The 16,614-nt window shown below is 36.2% G+C and overlaps 1 protein-coding gene across 2 annotated transcripts in view; it reads right to left on the bottom strand.

Annotated features, from left to right (window-relative positions):
* The window catches only part of ntrk3b (neurotrophic tyrosine kinase, receptor, type 3b), a 172,022-nt gene extending 156,110 nt beyond the window's left edge, over positions 1 to 15,912 (bottom strand). Inside the window, exon 1 of one of the 2 annotated variants that reach the window (XM_055185574.2) lies at positions 15,359 to 15,912. In XM_055185574.2, the coding sequence (XP_055041549.1) occupies positions 15,359 to 15,606 (248 nt within the window). In that variant the 5' untranslated portion in view covers positions 15,607 to 15,912. The remainder of the gene's footprint in view (positions 1 to 15,358) is intronic. The other variant, XM_055185643.2, reaches the window with a different exon arrangement.
* Positions 15,913 to 16,614: the final 702 nt, after the last annotated feature.

The following is a 16,614-nucleotide window of genomic DNA, read 5'->3' as shown; positions in this document are numbered from 1 at the left end:
CGAGTTATTGTGGTAAATGAGTGTTGATGTTTTTTCTTAATGTATTATTCGCCCCGTAAATCTAACATGCTGAGTGTATGAAAGGAAGACATTTAGTCTGTGTGTTGCAGGGGATTGTATGTAATGAGCATTGCTATATTGCACTGAATTACAGCTGAATTACATTACTAATATTGCTTCGTATTTCACCATAGATTCCCATCAAGAAAACGGGGCCTAAGGCAAGCACATCTAAAGCTTTTCCCATGGAGCCTTAAGTCTGTAACTCATGTTTTATCCGAGTACAAAATTCTGCGCACTTTAATGATATTAAAATGTCAAGCAATCTTCTCGTAAAAAATAGGTTAAATTAGACGTCTTTGTATAACAAGAACCTCTTGGAATCGTATTTACATGTAATTGTAACTCTAAAAAAATGTATTTCCGTATTCATCTTATATGCAGGGGTGTTCGCAAATTATGTCCAATTTAATGTTCTCGAGAAGTGAATTATGGTTTCGTTGGTTAATTTCATTAATCAAACCATTTTAAATTGGAGCACCTGTAATGTGTTTTAATACACAACAATTTTGCTTGGCTATGCAATATGATTTTAACTAGTAAGTCTGGGAGAACAGCTGAACCACCAGCTTGACAAGTCTGGAAGACCAGCCAACCAGGTTAGCCAACCTTCCAGCCTGCCCAGCTAAAAGTGTCCATAAACCCTCTAAAACCAATCTGCTACACCAGCTTAACCAGCTAAAACCAGGCTGGTAGACCCGTTTGTTAGGTAGGGCATTTGCACCATTATAAAAGTCTTAAATTGCGTTGATCATTATGAAAAATAGATTTTGCGTCTGTGTTCTTTACTGGGAGTTCACACCAGACGCGGTTAAGTCAGCAAGGGCGGGTGATTTACATGTTAAGACAATGCAAAGACGCATTTAGGCAGTCTGCGGCGCGGTGCGAATGGTATGAATTGAGCGTTGCCACAGGAAACACACGAGTTGAAAAATCTGAACTTCTGTGGATTTCCGTGCCGCGTTAACCAATCAGGACCTTGCTGTAGTAGTGACGTGATTACAGGAAGCGAGCGGAGTCTCAGCAGAGACGCAGAAGCCCCTCCCATTACGCGAATTAACGCGTGAATGTCTCGAATGACTAGAATTTCACGCACGCTTTCACGCGCAAATGAAGCGAGTAAACTCAAAATGTTAATGCGTCCAACTACGCCCAATTCACACGTTTTTGCCGCATCTACTGCGGCTGGTGTGAAAGCACTATTAGAAGGTCCCGTTCTTTCTGTGTTTTTGAAGCTTTGATTGTGTACAGTGCGCAATATAGCATGTGTTCATGTTTCACGTTAAAAAATACAGTACAATTTACTTATCTCTATAGTGCTGTTTTCACTGTCCTAAAAACAAGCTGATGTCTTTCTTGTTTTATGAAGTCTCTCCTTCAGAAATGCGTAATGAGTTCTGATTGTGTAGTTTGTTTAGTGTGTTGTCATTCAACAGCAGCTTAGCTTAGCAGAGCCGTTTGAGCCAAAGCTGGCGACTGACGTATTCCTGTGGGTGGAGTTTAGTCAGAAATGTTTTATTGTAATCATTCAATTGGGAAGTGGAGGGCTGTAGTCCAAAGTTGAAAGGGGACTTTTGTTAAAGAAATATATCACCTGGCAGCATTACATTTTGCAGTTATTATTTATGCTCTAACAGCAACATTACACACTAACTAAAGTTTGAAAAATGGGATCAGGAAGAATGTGACCTTTAATGTGCGCCTTGTCTGTAAATCACCCCCAGAAATTTCCACTCCCATCTGCGTTTTTTTAATCCCGCTCTTACGCTAATTCACCCTGTTTAGTAAATCTAGCCCCAAGGCTTTACTGGTTCTGCATTAAAAATAAAAAATCCTAAAGTCCACAGCGCAAACATTACTAGCAGGGCATCTGGAACAGGTAACATGCTCTCAATACGTCTTGAGTTGAGCAATGCATGTCATCTCCCAGCCTAATGTAGTTCTTGAGTCTTTTAAATAAAACACTTTATTACTGTTCTTTTCTGTCTTGGTGAAAAGCCAAGTGCCATACAGCATGCAAATCTGGGAAAGTTTCGGCTGTGAAAATAAACTGTGTTTAAAAGCAAGTCCCATCTGGGGTTTCTCGTACATACATGCTGTTGATCGTAGCTTGCAACCCGCAGACTGGAATGGTTACCATACTGTGTGTGTGTGTGTGCCGGCACCAAAGTACACTGACTTCCTCTAGCTCTTCACGCTTTCGGTAAGTGTTAACTAACTACATTTTGATTCAAATAAAGTAAGGGTGGATTTTCACTGCGAGACATAATGCTGTAAAATAGCGATTTGGAAGTGCTGCGTTTTCATTGTGCTCCCTCTGGGACATCTACAGTATAAGCAGCTTTCTGGGAGTTTTGATCAATTCTTTTCATATTCTTCCGCTTTACACAGATCCCTTTGAGCTGGATTACAGGGGAACATGAACAACTACTGCAATAAACAGCAAAATGACTGTTATTGAAGGAATTTCATAAGAAAATCGAGGTCTTTAACATGAGCAACCAAGAGTTCAGCTGACACACGGTCGGTCTGTGAAGCTTTATCATTGGTTGCCAATCTAAATAATATGTTGGAATTGCTTTGTTATTTATTTTATGTGTGTACGTATGTCATCCCAAATGTGTTTAAAGGGGTGGTTCAATGGTATTTCATTCTGACTTATTAACACAGTTATAGAGTTGTTTCCTCATGCTAAACGTAGGCAAAGTGTCAAAAAAGCAGTTGGGCGTGTTACATAGTATACTGTGCCAAATGCACTTCGCCGTGGTTCGTACAAGTTTTTTTTCAATTACAGGTCCAGCTGACGTTTCAGGGGTTTCTATACGTATCACTTCTTTATATGGGCACTTCCCCCGGAAAACCCCGTGTGCATATTATATAAATGACACGAACATGTAGTGAATCATAAATTAAACAGCGTTGTATAGTGTTGCATGACTCGTACTCGCTCCTCCCGCGGTATAACTCCTCCTTTATTTTTTCGTACGTTATCGGAAAGATTTGGTAAAGCTAATCTTTCTTTTATAAATCTGATTAAACTAAAGACTCTTTGGAGATATAAAGGATGTAATACTACTCTATAGGTACTCCAGATTAACATCAGAAATGCAGAAACAGTGTGTGCTACGTGAGCTTTAACAATATCGTCGCTGTCCGATGAAAACCACGTATGTAGCATTTTGAGATTTTTCGACGGATTGAATGTCCAGGTTCATTTCCGTAGACAATAAGCTTCACATATCTAAATGGGCAATGAAAAGTTGTGAAGTCATGTAATCTGATTTTCACGTATATCCATTTGGTGTCAAAGCTGTCAATTACGCGGCGTATCTCCCGCCAGGTGGAAGCATCTCGCCGGTCTCGTGAAGTTTCATCAAAGCTCAGCACTGGATAGCCAAATAAACATAGCCTGGTGAGACAGTGACTTTCCTTCATCGAGGTAAACGTTTCCTGCCTGACGCCATTCGTACATCTAGGAGTGACAAAATTACGGTAGGAATGTGCAAACAAAGTATCTGTCCAGCATTACCATGTCAGTGTATTGATTTATTGTCAATTCATAGTTTACAGGAGACATTTAATAAATGTATAACTAATATTAAATAAACTAAGCGTATTTAATAAACTAAGATGTAGGCTATTTAATAAACTGAGCTTATTCATATGTCAATATGAAACGCGACTTGGCCCTTCTAATTAATGATCGGAAGAACGCGTATCGACCACCGTTACTGTAAAATATGCACGTATGTCCATTTAAACTCAATTTTGGTCAAATGTGGATTATATCATTACACTGGCAAGAATATGGTTACATGTAAATATGCCGTACCAAGTATGACAACGCTACATTCAACTGCTTTTAAAATACGGTGTTTTTTTCACTTCCTGAAGAGTAACCGTTTTGGACATACGTGTGTTTCATCGGGCAGCGACGATATACAAAATATTCTGCCCCTCTTTATAGGGTAGCCTTTAAAGGAATAGTCTACTCATTTTCAATATTAAACTATGTTATTACCTTAACTAAGAACTGTTGATACATCCCTCTATCATCTGTGTACGTGCACGTAAGCGCTGGAGCGCGCTGCGACACTTCGATAGCATTTAGCTTAGCCCCATTCATTCAATGGCACCATCCAGAGACAAAGCCAGAAGTGACCAAACACATCAACGCCTTTCCCATTTAAGTTTGGTGGTACAAAATAAAACGTAGCGCTTTTCTAAGTGGATTTAAAAGAGGAACTATATTTTATGGCGTAATGGCACTTTTGGGAGTACTTCGACTCGGCACAGTAACACCCCCCCTCTCCCATTATGAGAGTGAGAAGGGGAGCGGACTTTTCAGGCGAGTCGAAGTACTCCCAAAAGTGCTATTACGCCATAAAATATAGTTTCCTTTTAAATCCGCTTAGAAAAGCGCTACGTTTTATTTTGTACCACCAAACTTGCTCGTATAACTACTCGTCTTGAATAGGAAAAATGTATCAATTTTTTTTATCAAAATTGATAGAGGGATGTATCAACAATTCTTAGTTAAGGTAATAACATAGTTTAATATTGAAAATGAGTAGACTATTCCTTTAAGTGCTGTCATGTCCAATGTATCCTTGGTTTCCAACTTCATGTGGCACAGCGCAGATTGATCGACGTAAGACACCAAATTTCACAAAAGTATTGCTTTCGAATCACTCTCGCGATAGACATGTCCATCGATCTGTGTAATAGTTCCAGCGCCATCTCATGGCAATTGGTACGTATTTTACAAGGTGGCTAATTTGTTTTAATTTGTACAACCAAATTCGTACATATTTGTACGATTTACCTTGACCCCTGTGATGTTGGGGTAGGGTTTTATTATTGTTTGTTTTTATGATAATCATATGTTTTTGCACGATTAACATCTTACTAATTCATACAAATTATGTGTGAATTCTCGTGAGATCAGAAAGCAAACATAACGTCTAGCGCACGTCACTCTGTTGTGGCTTTTATCAAGACACACTGTGGTCTTCAATCCATGAACATGAGTCCTGTCAGATTGATTCCTATTGACATTGAAGGTGATTTCACCTTCCTGGTGAATGCAATCCCACAATGCATTGCAACAAACTGAAAATGTTAATTCAAGAAATAGGATGACACAAGAGCAATGTTCATAATGACTTTAAAAACTGATTACTCGCTTTGTGTATGGAGCTTTACATGTAAAGCATTCAAAATGGGTTACTTTTGAGAATGCACTTCAGTTAGGATGATTCCCTTGAAAGCCGTAGAAAGCTCACAAGGTTTCAATATGCATACTGATGCATGACTGAAACAATAAATCTAATTACTCTGCCTGAGGTCGAAACAGAAACGGATTATAATAACAGAGACGTTTCATGTGAAATGGAAAACATGGAAAAGTATCAGACATGTGAAAATATAATGTCCGGGTTGTTTCGTTGAGGAGTGACAGCAGTCTTTTATGTAATACATGTCAACTCTGACACTGTGACAGTTTCATATTTCTGTCTTCAACACATTACGAACCCGCTTGTGACAACAAAACACACTTTTAATAGAATAGGACATTTTCTATTTAAAACGCTCTTGTCGACTTTCATTTTCAATTTCTAAACCTATATCTTAAAAAAAAATTTATAGCATCAATGTCTGGCAGATTTCAATTGATAATATTTTATGAACCTTTGAGGTTCTGCGTGATTCAGACAGCAGCTGCAGTCCATTCAAACAAAGTAAGCAGCAGGTAGACTGCAGACCGGACGTAATGCGTATAATAAATACAGTCTAGTGGACCACATCCAAAACTTTATTAAAGGCCCATTTTTACAAGTCTCATGTGTTCCTAGATTGTGTCTGTGAAGTTTAAGCTCAATATACCCCACTGATCATTTATTATAGCATGTCCAAAATGCTACGTTTTTATGTGGGTACGTTTAAATGCAAATGAGCTACAGCTCCTCACTCCCTTACCAACAGACCGTGAGCACTTTTGGTTCAAAATAAATCTGATTCCTGTGAATACAGTCTGAGACAATAGTATCTTTAGCGCTGCAACGTGCTAACAAGCACATTTAGGAAAGGTTTTGGGTAAAACAGTCAGTCAGGCTGTGGGCGGGGCTTTATCAGTGTGACATCACATTAACAAGAGAATCAGAACAACATGTTAATGAGACTGCTTTGGTTTAATGAGTGGATTTTTTCATTATAGGGTAATTGTATTCAACACACATTTATGTCCAAACATTTGATTTTGCATAACATATGCCCTTTAAGATAAAAAAATAAAATTTTAATATAAGAGAAAATATTAGTTTGAGCAATCTAAGAATTGTGTTGGGTTGGTAAGGAATGTGGCATGTAGGGTTTTAAGTGACCTAGAAAAGATGGATCAAAGGAATTTTGTTCATGGATTGAAAGTGTTCAATATTTCATGGTGGAATAAAGCTGTCTGGAAAGCAGAAGCGTGCGGTGACAGACGGAGGCCTGTGTGCGGTTGAGATGAGTGACATTAGACTGCAGTTGTACTTTTGCCTTTGTGACTAAACATAAAGCTTTGATTTTCTCCATCATCTACACTTAAAAGTCGACACGAAGTGAAATCACACACGTTATGTTTGCTTTCTCACTTTCTGTTTCCTTCACACTATACAGACATGAGATGATTAATTCATGATGTGATGTTTTTAATGAGATATTTGGCTTGTTTAATTTGAACTGTCACATTGGTCTCTGCCTTGTCTTGTACTGTTTATCAAATATGCGACAGATCAGGCTACAGACATTACAAACAGAACCTACTTAAACTGAAAACATTTTTCACAGTAATTTTGCAGTTTTACATTGTGGTAAATATAAAAACATTTGTGACCCTGCACCACAAAACCAGTCATAAGTAGCACAGGTACATATGAAGAGTTTGCTTCCAAAACGCAATAAATCAATTTTGACTCATTTCGGTAAAAACGTGTTTTCTGTACCAAAAAAGTGACAAGATGAAAACCACTATTTTCTGTTACAAACTTTCACATAGCATCTTTAGGTTATAATAACATTAAAAATTTCAAATCCACCATTTGATTTTTAAAGATTTATTATAAAAAAAATCCACAAAATGCAATAAATCCATGACAAATTTTGATTTAAAAATAAACATTAATGACATTAATCAAAACACTGTTGTCAATGTGTTAGCATGAGAGAAACTTGATGCTGTTGTGTGAGAACAAGCAACAGCGGGCATTTTCCTGTCTCCTTTGTGTCGCGTAAATTATTAGATTTTGATGGCTTAGGTTTTTTTCCCGTCAAAGAAAACCACCACAGGTGTATCACTGCCATCAAAAGTATTATTTTGTTTTTGTTTGTTTGTTGATCATGAAGTACAAAGTAGATGAGGAAAACTAGGATTCTGTGTGTATTCAACCCATCGCGGGAGGTGCGGTGTGATTTGTTGAGCAGATTTACTGCATGCAGAGAAGGAGGACTGGTGTTTATCGCATTTTGGGGAAAAAGATGACAGAATAACACGGCCGATATTGGATTTTGTGTAAAATTAAGAATTTACTTTTTAATACTGACCTGGGCTGGGTTTCCCGATAACAATTGAACTTAGCACTTAAGAGCGCTTTCTACGAGCTACTTGACGAACATTCATTGTTCATTTACATGCGTTTCCCAAAGATGCACTTATAACGATCACTCGCAGCTGAGTTTTAAGTGCTACTTACAAGTCGCTATCTGTTTGTCAAGTGCTAAAATGTCACCAATAGAATGACTACAGTTTGTAGCAGAAGCTTGTTTAGGCTAATGATCTTCACTTATGTTTTTTATAATATATTTTATTATTGTTCAATGACTTTTTAAATATTTTAAAATTGTTCATAATGAAATATTCTTTTTTGTATTTAGGACTCGTCCCACTGCAAAATGCCTTCTGCATTTTATATTATAGTTTAGATTATTATTATTATTATTTGTTGTTTATTATCTATGTTTATTTATTATTACGGATTATTGCATTGTACCGTAAATATTTATTTGGTTTCTTTAACCAGATGCCATACCCTTCAAAACGTTTTTTTACTGTAGCCTAGATGAATTATAGCAGCAATTGGTAGGAACCATTTATCAATTTGCTAGTACCAACTTTTACCAAAATTGAACCAAATACGTTTTCCTTCTTTATTAATTTATGATTAGTCATTTAAATGTTATTTCTCATTTGAATTTTAAATATATTATATTAAAGTAATTTAAACAAATAAACAAAGAAAGCCCCAATAAACAAATATACATTTAAAACATTTCATTATCGTTATTGCAGGAGTGCAATTTGCTTGTTGTCCTGCAGGTGACCTTGTAACTCTGTTGTCTTACGATGCACTTATGAATAAATGATTACTCCAGAGGACTCGTATGATGATTTTCAAGTGCTACTTAAGCTACGAAGCTTTTGAGAAACGGCCCGTAATTCTAAGATGATTCGTAGGATCGTTTTTACAATCTACTTAGCCTTATGATGCTTTTGGGAAACCCGGCCCTGATACAATACTGATTTTGATGGTAACTAATTTTTTTTTAAATCGCGTATATCGCGTTTTGGAACCAAACTCTTCATTTGTAGCAATAGCAATACATGTTTTTTTCATGAAGATATTTTGTAAATTTCCTACAGTATATATATATATATATATATCATAAAATTTATTTTTGTGAGTTGATGCAGTTGCAAAGGACTTCATTTGGCCAACTTTAAAGCCGATTTTCTCAATATTTTATTTTTTGCACCCTTAGATTCCAGATTTTCAAATAGTTGCATAAAGGCCAAATATTGTCCTATCCTAACAAAAGAACACTGGTTGACACATACAAAAATATTAAAGGTGTTGTGTGTAGATTTTCGCGGCATCTAGTGGTGAAATTGCAAATTGTAACCAACAGCACAGTCAACAGCTGAAAACGCATAGAGAAGCTACAGTAGCTGCTACAGGACAAACATGTCATCGTCTGAATTTTTCCGCGTCCCCGCAGCTTTCCAAGTATACTCCCCGCGGCTACAGGCGGATGGCTGCGTTTGTCGACACTATGCAATACAAATGATTTCTTATTCAAATTATTACTCTACTAGACCATCAGGGCAGCACTGATTTGGCGACATTTACTGTACAGTACATTAAAACATTAGGATAGGTGAAGAAAAGTAACCAATCCACCACTGCAAACACAGTTTAGAACAAACAACAAGACAACAAAGAACAGGAATCAAACATTATGGTAACAAACATGCTCCACAGCTTTTTGTTCTTGGAAGAAGTAAAAATTAAAGAAGAAAAATGATAGTGTGTGTGCAAATGCTGTCTTTGTATAATTGTTTGTAGTGGACTGTCCTATCCAAATTTTCCACACGCATGCGCTGTTGTACGTGGACTGTACGTTCACTGTCCACGCAATCTCAAATTTTGGGCCCTCCTGATGACGAAAATGACGTCATGCGGACGGCGCACATACGTGGACGTCCCTAGTATACTTTTGGCTTTAGTCTGTAGAGCTTGTCCGTTTAGGGCCACTGTAGAAAAATGGCGGCCCAAAATGGCGACTTCCATTTAAGGGGACCCGCGGTGTATGTAGATAAAAACAGCTAATTGTAAGGTAATAAAAACATAACGATTCATTATACACCACTGATAATATAGTTATATTGTATTTCTGTATATCCTCCTAAAATTTACACACTGCACCTTCAACTAACCTCTATATATTCTTGATCTGAATTCATGTTATCTATATGAAGTATTGAGTTATAGTCTTATGACCCGAGATAATAAATAAAAAGCAGATGGTAAGAAATGATATGTGGTGTTCTCGAAATCATTTCAAATATTTTGAAGTTTTCACATGACTACAAAACTAAATCTAGATGCATTTTTCTTTGGCTTTCTCGAAATCCATATACAGCAGCACAATTATAGTTTATAATGCATTACGGCTGGAACTGCATCAGATAAACTTTAGTTATCAGAAATGCAGTGTAATGATAAAAACCATTGCTCATTTTGAGCCGGAAACATTATCCAGGCAGAGCCTGACATGAGCGCAATTCCTCAAACAGCAGGGTAAATCAACTTCTCATTACATTATAGGATACATTTGCTGAATATAATGAAAGGAGGAGACTTTAAGGAGAGCCTTATACTTAATCTTCACCGTCTCTTTAAGTAGAAAAACAGGATTCCACATCTTCCCCAAATCTCTCACATCACCCATGTACTGAGAGATCATGTTCAGAGTCCAGACTCAGAGGAAACAGCTGTGGAAACGTAATGGTAATTCTCATTACCGCAATGTGTCTGGTGTTTACTTTAGTGTTTACTTTGAACGCTACGTCTCATTACTTCATTACAATGTTTTATTTAAATCAGCATAATTAAAGACAAGTCAATAAATACTAACATGATGCATGCATACCTTTATGGTATTTGCTATAAGGTATACTGTGAATTTGTGCTAGACTGTTATACAATATTTATTCTGCTTTAAGCCAAATTTCATTATTCATTTCTTTCTTTCTGGAATGAATAATGAAAAAGGCACGCTCTTGACACGGCTTGTGAGATTGAGTTAAATTTTGGACTAATTTGGTTTTTAATCATTATTATGACAAACACTATGAATATTGTTGAATGATTTGCTGAAGAAAAGCACTTAGCATCTTTTGACAATCTTCTCCAGTTTCTCTCTGCACACGGCATGTCCAACAGCACTATCGCTTAGCATTTCTCAATAAGCTTATTAAAATACAATCACCTTAGAAACAAACTTCAAAAGCTCAGACAGCCCAAACCGAGCCTTATTTCCAGATCTCAAGCACTTCCTGTTTGAAGCGCCACAGGTTATCAATGCGTCTTTTGATTGTTGCCTCAGAAGGTGCTTCATTTATATTCCTCAGTAAAAGTGGAGCCCCCGCAGATGGCTCAGAGTGGCCTGCTAATACTGATCTACAATCAGCTTCCCCCACAGAAATCCTTAACAATGGAGACAAACAAATCTGAGCTCAGATTCCCATGAAAGCACAAACTCTCCACCAACGGTCCGCAGATGTCAGAAGCTTTATGGGAGAGACGGGGTCGGTCACATGGGCAGGGATATTCCCAGTTTAGCACACTGGGAAGTTCTTCCCTGACGTTCCTCCTTATTCTCAGACGGCAGCTCTGACCTACTTAACACAAATGAAGCCTTAAACTCAATGATGAGCTTGCAATACACGATACATAAATCACTCTGTAAATGCTAATAAATATCATTCAGTTCTTCTGCAGTTTTCTTATGTATCATTTATTGCAAGCTCATCATTGGAGTTTACACTGTTTTGCTGTAGTTATGCCAGTGGTTTTCAAACTGGGGGCCCGCGAGATGGTGCCAAGGGGGCCCCAATTTTATGAAATACATTAATTTATCATGAATTCTGTGAAATTAAACCTAAAAAATAAGGCTAACCAACTTTTTTGTATAATTTAATGTTTTTTTAAATTAAAATGTTGAGTTTTAGAACAGTTTTTTGTCACAAATTTTCTTTGGGGGGCCGCGAAGGAATGCACCATTTACAAAGGGGGGGCGCACGCTGAAAAAGTTTGGGAACCACTGAGTTATGCAGCTGTTTGCCAGTAACTTACATTTACTGTAGATTTAAATGTATGTTGTTTACTGGTTAAATGAACATTAAACATTAGCAAATCTTAATCTTTACAGAATAAAACTATAAAATAACAGCCTCATGCAAAGCATTCTGGGAACCAGAAATCCTTGTCAACCTTTTTCTGTTTTTTCCTTCGATTTTTGGTTCCCAGAATGCTTCGCATGACACTGTTATTTTAGTTTTATTCTGTAAAGATAAAGTTAAAATGGTTCTTGTGAGTTTAGCGTGTTCCCCCGCCCATCAAAATCAGTCATCCGTGGCACGCCTTTATCACCTTGCTTTTTTAAATATTTTTTTACTCGCTTTAAAATGTAGCGAAGTACAATACTTTAAACAAAACATACTTAAGTAAAAGTAGAGATTTTAAAAACTACTCAAAAAAGAAAAAGTACACAAAAAAAACTACTCAATAACAGTAACGTGAGAAAATGTAAAGACGTGTTCATGTTTAATGTTCATTTAACAGAGAGATGAGGGATTTTAGTTGTAATGTTGCATACAATATCTTGTTCACCAATTTTAAAAGTGTGTGTTTTTATATTGCTGAAATAATAAAATCTGGCTAATTTCTTTTGTGTGTGTGTATATTAATTATACTTTGAACTCATTATATTATATACACTCTTCAAAATAAAGGTGCTTCACAGCAATGCCATAGAAAAAACATTTTGGTTCCTTCAATACATTTTTAGTTAAAGGTTTAAAAGAGCTTAATTCTTAAAACAAACATTTCTTTATTACCTTTTCCCAAATTTTCTTTTTCACTACCCAAGGTATAATCTATCCCGGTACCCACCAACATATTTTTAAAATACTGAAAAAAATTATTCATTCAATTCACTAAATTTTTTTAAGGTAAGTGGTTGCAATTAATTTATTTAAGCTACATTTAAACAAAAGGGTTGTTTTGTATTTCGTTTAAATGTAGCTTAAATAAACTGATTGCGACCACTTACCTTAAAAAATGTAATGAATCATTTGTTTCCAGTGTAAGGAAAATATTTTCTTTTCTAATATTTTCTTTTCATTTTCAAAATACCTTTTGGCAGTGGTTCACTGAGAAAAATTATTCATTCAATTTACTCAATTTTTTAAGGTGGATGGTCGCAAGTTTTTTGTTTTCCTTTTCTATTTTTTTTAAATGTAGCTTAAATAAATTGATTGCGACCACTTACCTTAAATAAATTGAGTAAGGTTAATGAATATTTTTTTCAGTGTTCTTAAACTGGGGGGTGTGAGATTGTGCCAGAGGGCATTTTTATGATATTTTGTAAAATACATTAATTCATCATAATCAACAGCATTTCATTGTATAATTTTATATCTTTTATATAATTCAAATTCTAAGTTTGAGATTCTTACAGTCATTGTTATTGCTTGTCATTAGTTGAACCCAACTGTTTTTCAGTCATTCACAGCTACAGCCGAATGACTTTGCGTGACCCACCTTACCTTATCCCACTGAATAAACCACAAGTGGGTCCCGACCTACAGTTTGAAAATCTATTTTTCGCTACAAACAAGCTTTTGTGTGGAAGAAAGGTTCTGTATGAAACAATGCAAGTTATGTTATGGCACCTTTATTTTGAAGCGCGTATGTCTACTTCAACTTTGCAAATTACTGAAAATGACTCTATTTAATCATCTAACTTAACTCATCAGCTTCCATGTTAAAGTGAAAATTTTCATAGATTTTTTTTAGACAAAAAGACCCAGAAGTTGCTCTCGTGCCAAATCTCACACTTAAAGACACAATGACTGAAAAATGACTAATTTCCAGATCTCAAGCACTTCCTGTTTGAAGCACCACGTTATCAAACTATCTTTTCCCAAACTATCTTTTTCACGAGCCACTTAAGTAGATATAATCTATCCCGGTACCGACCAACATATTTTTAAAATACTGAAAAAATTATTCATTTAATTAACTCAATTTTTTAAAGGTACACTGAAAAAAATGATTTATTGAATTTAATAAATTTTTTAAGGTAAGTGGTTGCAATCAATTTATTTAAGCTACATTTAAACAAAAGTGTTATATTTTATTTTACGTTACTAATCTTTTTATGTTTAAATGTAGCTTAAATAAATTGATTGCAACCACTTACCTTAAAAAAATTGATTAAATTCAATGAATCATTTTTTTCAGTGTAAGTGGTTGCAATCAATTTATTTAAGCTACATTTAAACAAAAGGTTTTTTTGTATTTCAATTTTTTTGTTTAAATGTAGCTTAAATAAATGAATTGCGACCACTTACCTTAAAAAATTGAATAAACTGAATGAATAATTTTTTTTAGTGCAAGGAAAATATTTTCTTCAATTTACTCAATTTTTTAAGGTAAGTGGTCGCAATCAATTTATTTAAGCTACATTTAGCGTGACCCACCTTATCCCACTGAATAAACCACAAGTGGGTCCCAATCCACAGTTTGAAATTTTATTTTTCGCTACAAACAAGCTTTTGTGTGGAAGAAATGTTCTGCATACGTTCTTTATGAAACAATGCAAGTTATTTTATGGCACCTTTATTTTGAAGAGCGTATGTCTACTTCAACTTTGCAAATGAAAAGGACTCTATTTAATCTTCAAACTTAACTCATCAACTTCCATGTTAAAGTGAACATTTTCATTGATTCTTTCTAAGACAGAAAGACCCAGAAGTTGCTTTCGTGCAAAATCTCACTTGAAGACGCAATGACTGAAAAATGACTAAACTTTGAAGGGTCCCCTCCATTTTCTGAACCAGCACCTAAATAAATCATGCGTTCACTGAAAAATAATACTGTCATGTAGCACTGTACAGCCAGCGATGCAATGGACAAACGGACAGACAGTAGGATAGACGGATAGTTAGTAAGACAATAGATCTTGTTCTGTTATTTCTAAATGTTATAGCAGAAGAAGACTGTAAATGGATTGAGTCAGCAGCACTATAGAGAATACAGAGGAGCTGTCCAGAGTGCTGAAGGAAAAGCTTGAAACCTGTTGGTGCAACGCTCTTAACTTCAACTCATTCATTATCAATCTTATATTATACCTCTATTATGTATGCTTCACATGAATTTATTAATACCGGCAAACCATTTTAAGCAATCGGTGAAGAGTGGACAATACATGAAACGTCATGGGATGCGTTATTAGTGCTCATACAGTCATATAACAAATAAACATCTGATGAAGAGATATTATTCAGGATTAAGATAAATAGATTTAGCTGCGTTGACAAATCCCAAGGGAAGCAGTAGGGTTTATAAACGGTATGCAGAACTAAAGACATCACGACAAAAAAATCGGCACCGACATAACGCAGCGACAGCAGCATTGCCGTCAAATCCCTGTGTGTTTAAAATAAAATGCTTTTAAACGATATTGTAAAAGCTTTGAGAGCCAACTCTTAAATTGCGGCAATGTCCGTTGATATCTTTATTGATATTGTAAGCTCGATAAATCTTTGGATTAGTTTAAAAACGAATAAAATGGCATTAAAGTTTCATTTATAGCCCATGACTCGACTATATGAAGAACTCGTGGCGAAATAAGATTTTCCGCAGTAGAAGAGAGACGCAAAAAACGCACACACACACACCGACACACTTACATGGCCGTGATGTTCCTGAAGAGCTCTTCAATGTCATTATTGTTACTGCCATTGCCCGTCGGGTCTTGCAGAGCAAGTAAAGGGAAGAAATTTCCACTGTCGGACTTATTGCAATAGATTTCAGTGGGCGAACAGCTGCATGTCGGCGGACAATCGAGCATGGAGCTCCAGTAGCCCTGGAAGATGCTTGAAAGAAAGAAAAACCTCCAGGTGAACACCGGAACCGCTGAACAGAACCATACATCCATGACTTTTGGGTCCGAAGCGACTCGACGTCTTCCAGGGCTGATGATGATGATGATAATGATGAGGATGAAGATCGTGGATGGAGATATGAGTGTTAAATGTCCAAATGCGTTGGCTACATAAGATTACGCGCGCCTGTGAACATCGTACGAGACCGGTTGCTTGATAAACTCTCCTTTGAATCGTTTGTATTCCTTTATAAGAAGAAAGAGGGGAAATGCCACAACTCGCCCCGACTTTCCATCCCACAGTCCATGATAGGGTTGCTCTTGGTCTCCAGGCTGAAGGAAAGTACTGGTGAAAGCAATGATGCTCTGGGTGACGACTGTGAAGTCCCACCTACTGGACGGAATTCAGACTGACACCTGCACGAGGCGACGGAGATATCAGATTCCCAAATTGATCGCATGAAATTTGCTTTTATGCAAGCTTGCAGGCTTGTTATTGTTTAAATCGGGTCCATTTTGTTCCCCAAAATTAGTTTGTTGATGACTTTGTGTCATGCAGTTTACACACGACGAGACGACGGGGCAGCTTTATCTCAGTAAATAAATGGTTTTGGATAGTAGTGGGATCAATGCAAAAATAAAATGGTTTCCTTCGAAAGTGTTTTTGTAGTATTAAACACCTGTTGTGCATAAAAAATATTCTTATTGTGTAAACAAGTGAAAACTGTACAGCCCCTGCCAATTACATATATTTTTTATTTATATTTATATCTTATTAACATTTTCACCTGCCTCCTACATGCTCGCTCATATATATATATATATATATATATGCACAGCAAAATTATCCTCATGATGAACAATGAAAAGATTCCAGTGTCCTCACATCATAATTGATCCTCTTAAACACTGCATTTTTATCACATCTTAATTAAACAAACAATACAGTAAATGAAAAATAGAGTGTAGTATATTTGATCTTACATATCCAATTCACATTTAACCCCAAAATCTAAGCAAAAATAAATGCATAAAAATATAATTGTGTAGGCTATTCCATAA

The sequence above is a fragment of the Misgurnus anguillicaudatus genome, chromosome 21 (genome assembly GCF_027580225.2).
Source record: "Misgurnus anguillicaudatus chromosome 21, ASM2758022v2, whole genome shotgun sequence".
NCBI classification, from domain to species: domain Eukaryota; kingdom Metazoa; phylum Chordata; class Actinopteri; order Cypriniformes; family Cobitidae; genus Misgurnus; species Misgurnus anguillicaudatus.
The sequence above is the reverse complement of the archived record's forward strand: the minus strand, read 5'-3'. Positions and strand labels throughout refer to the sequence as shown.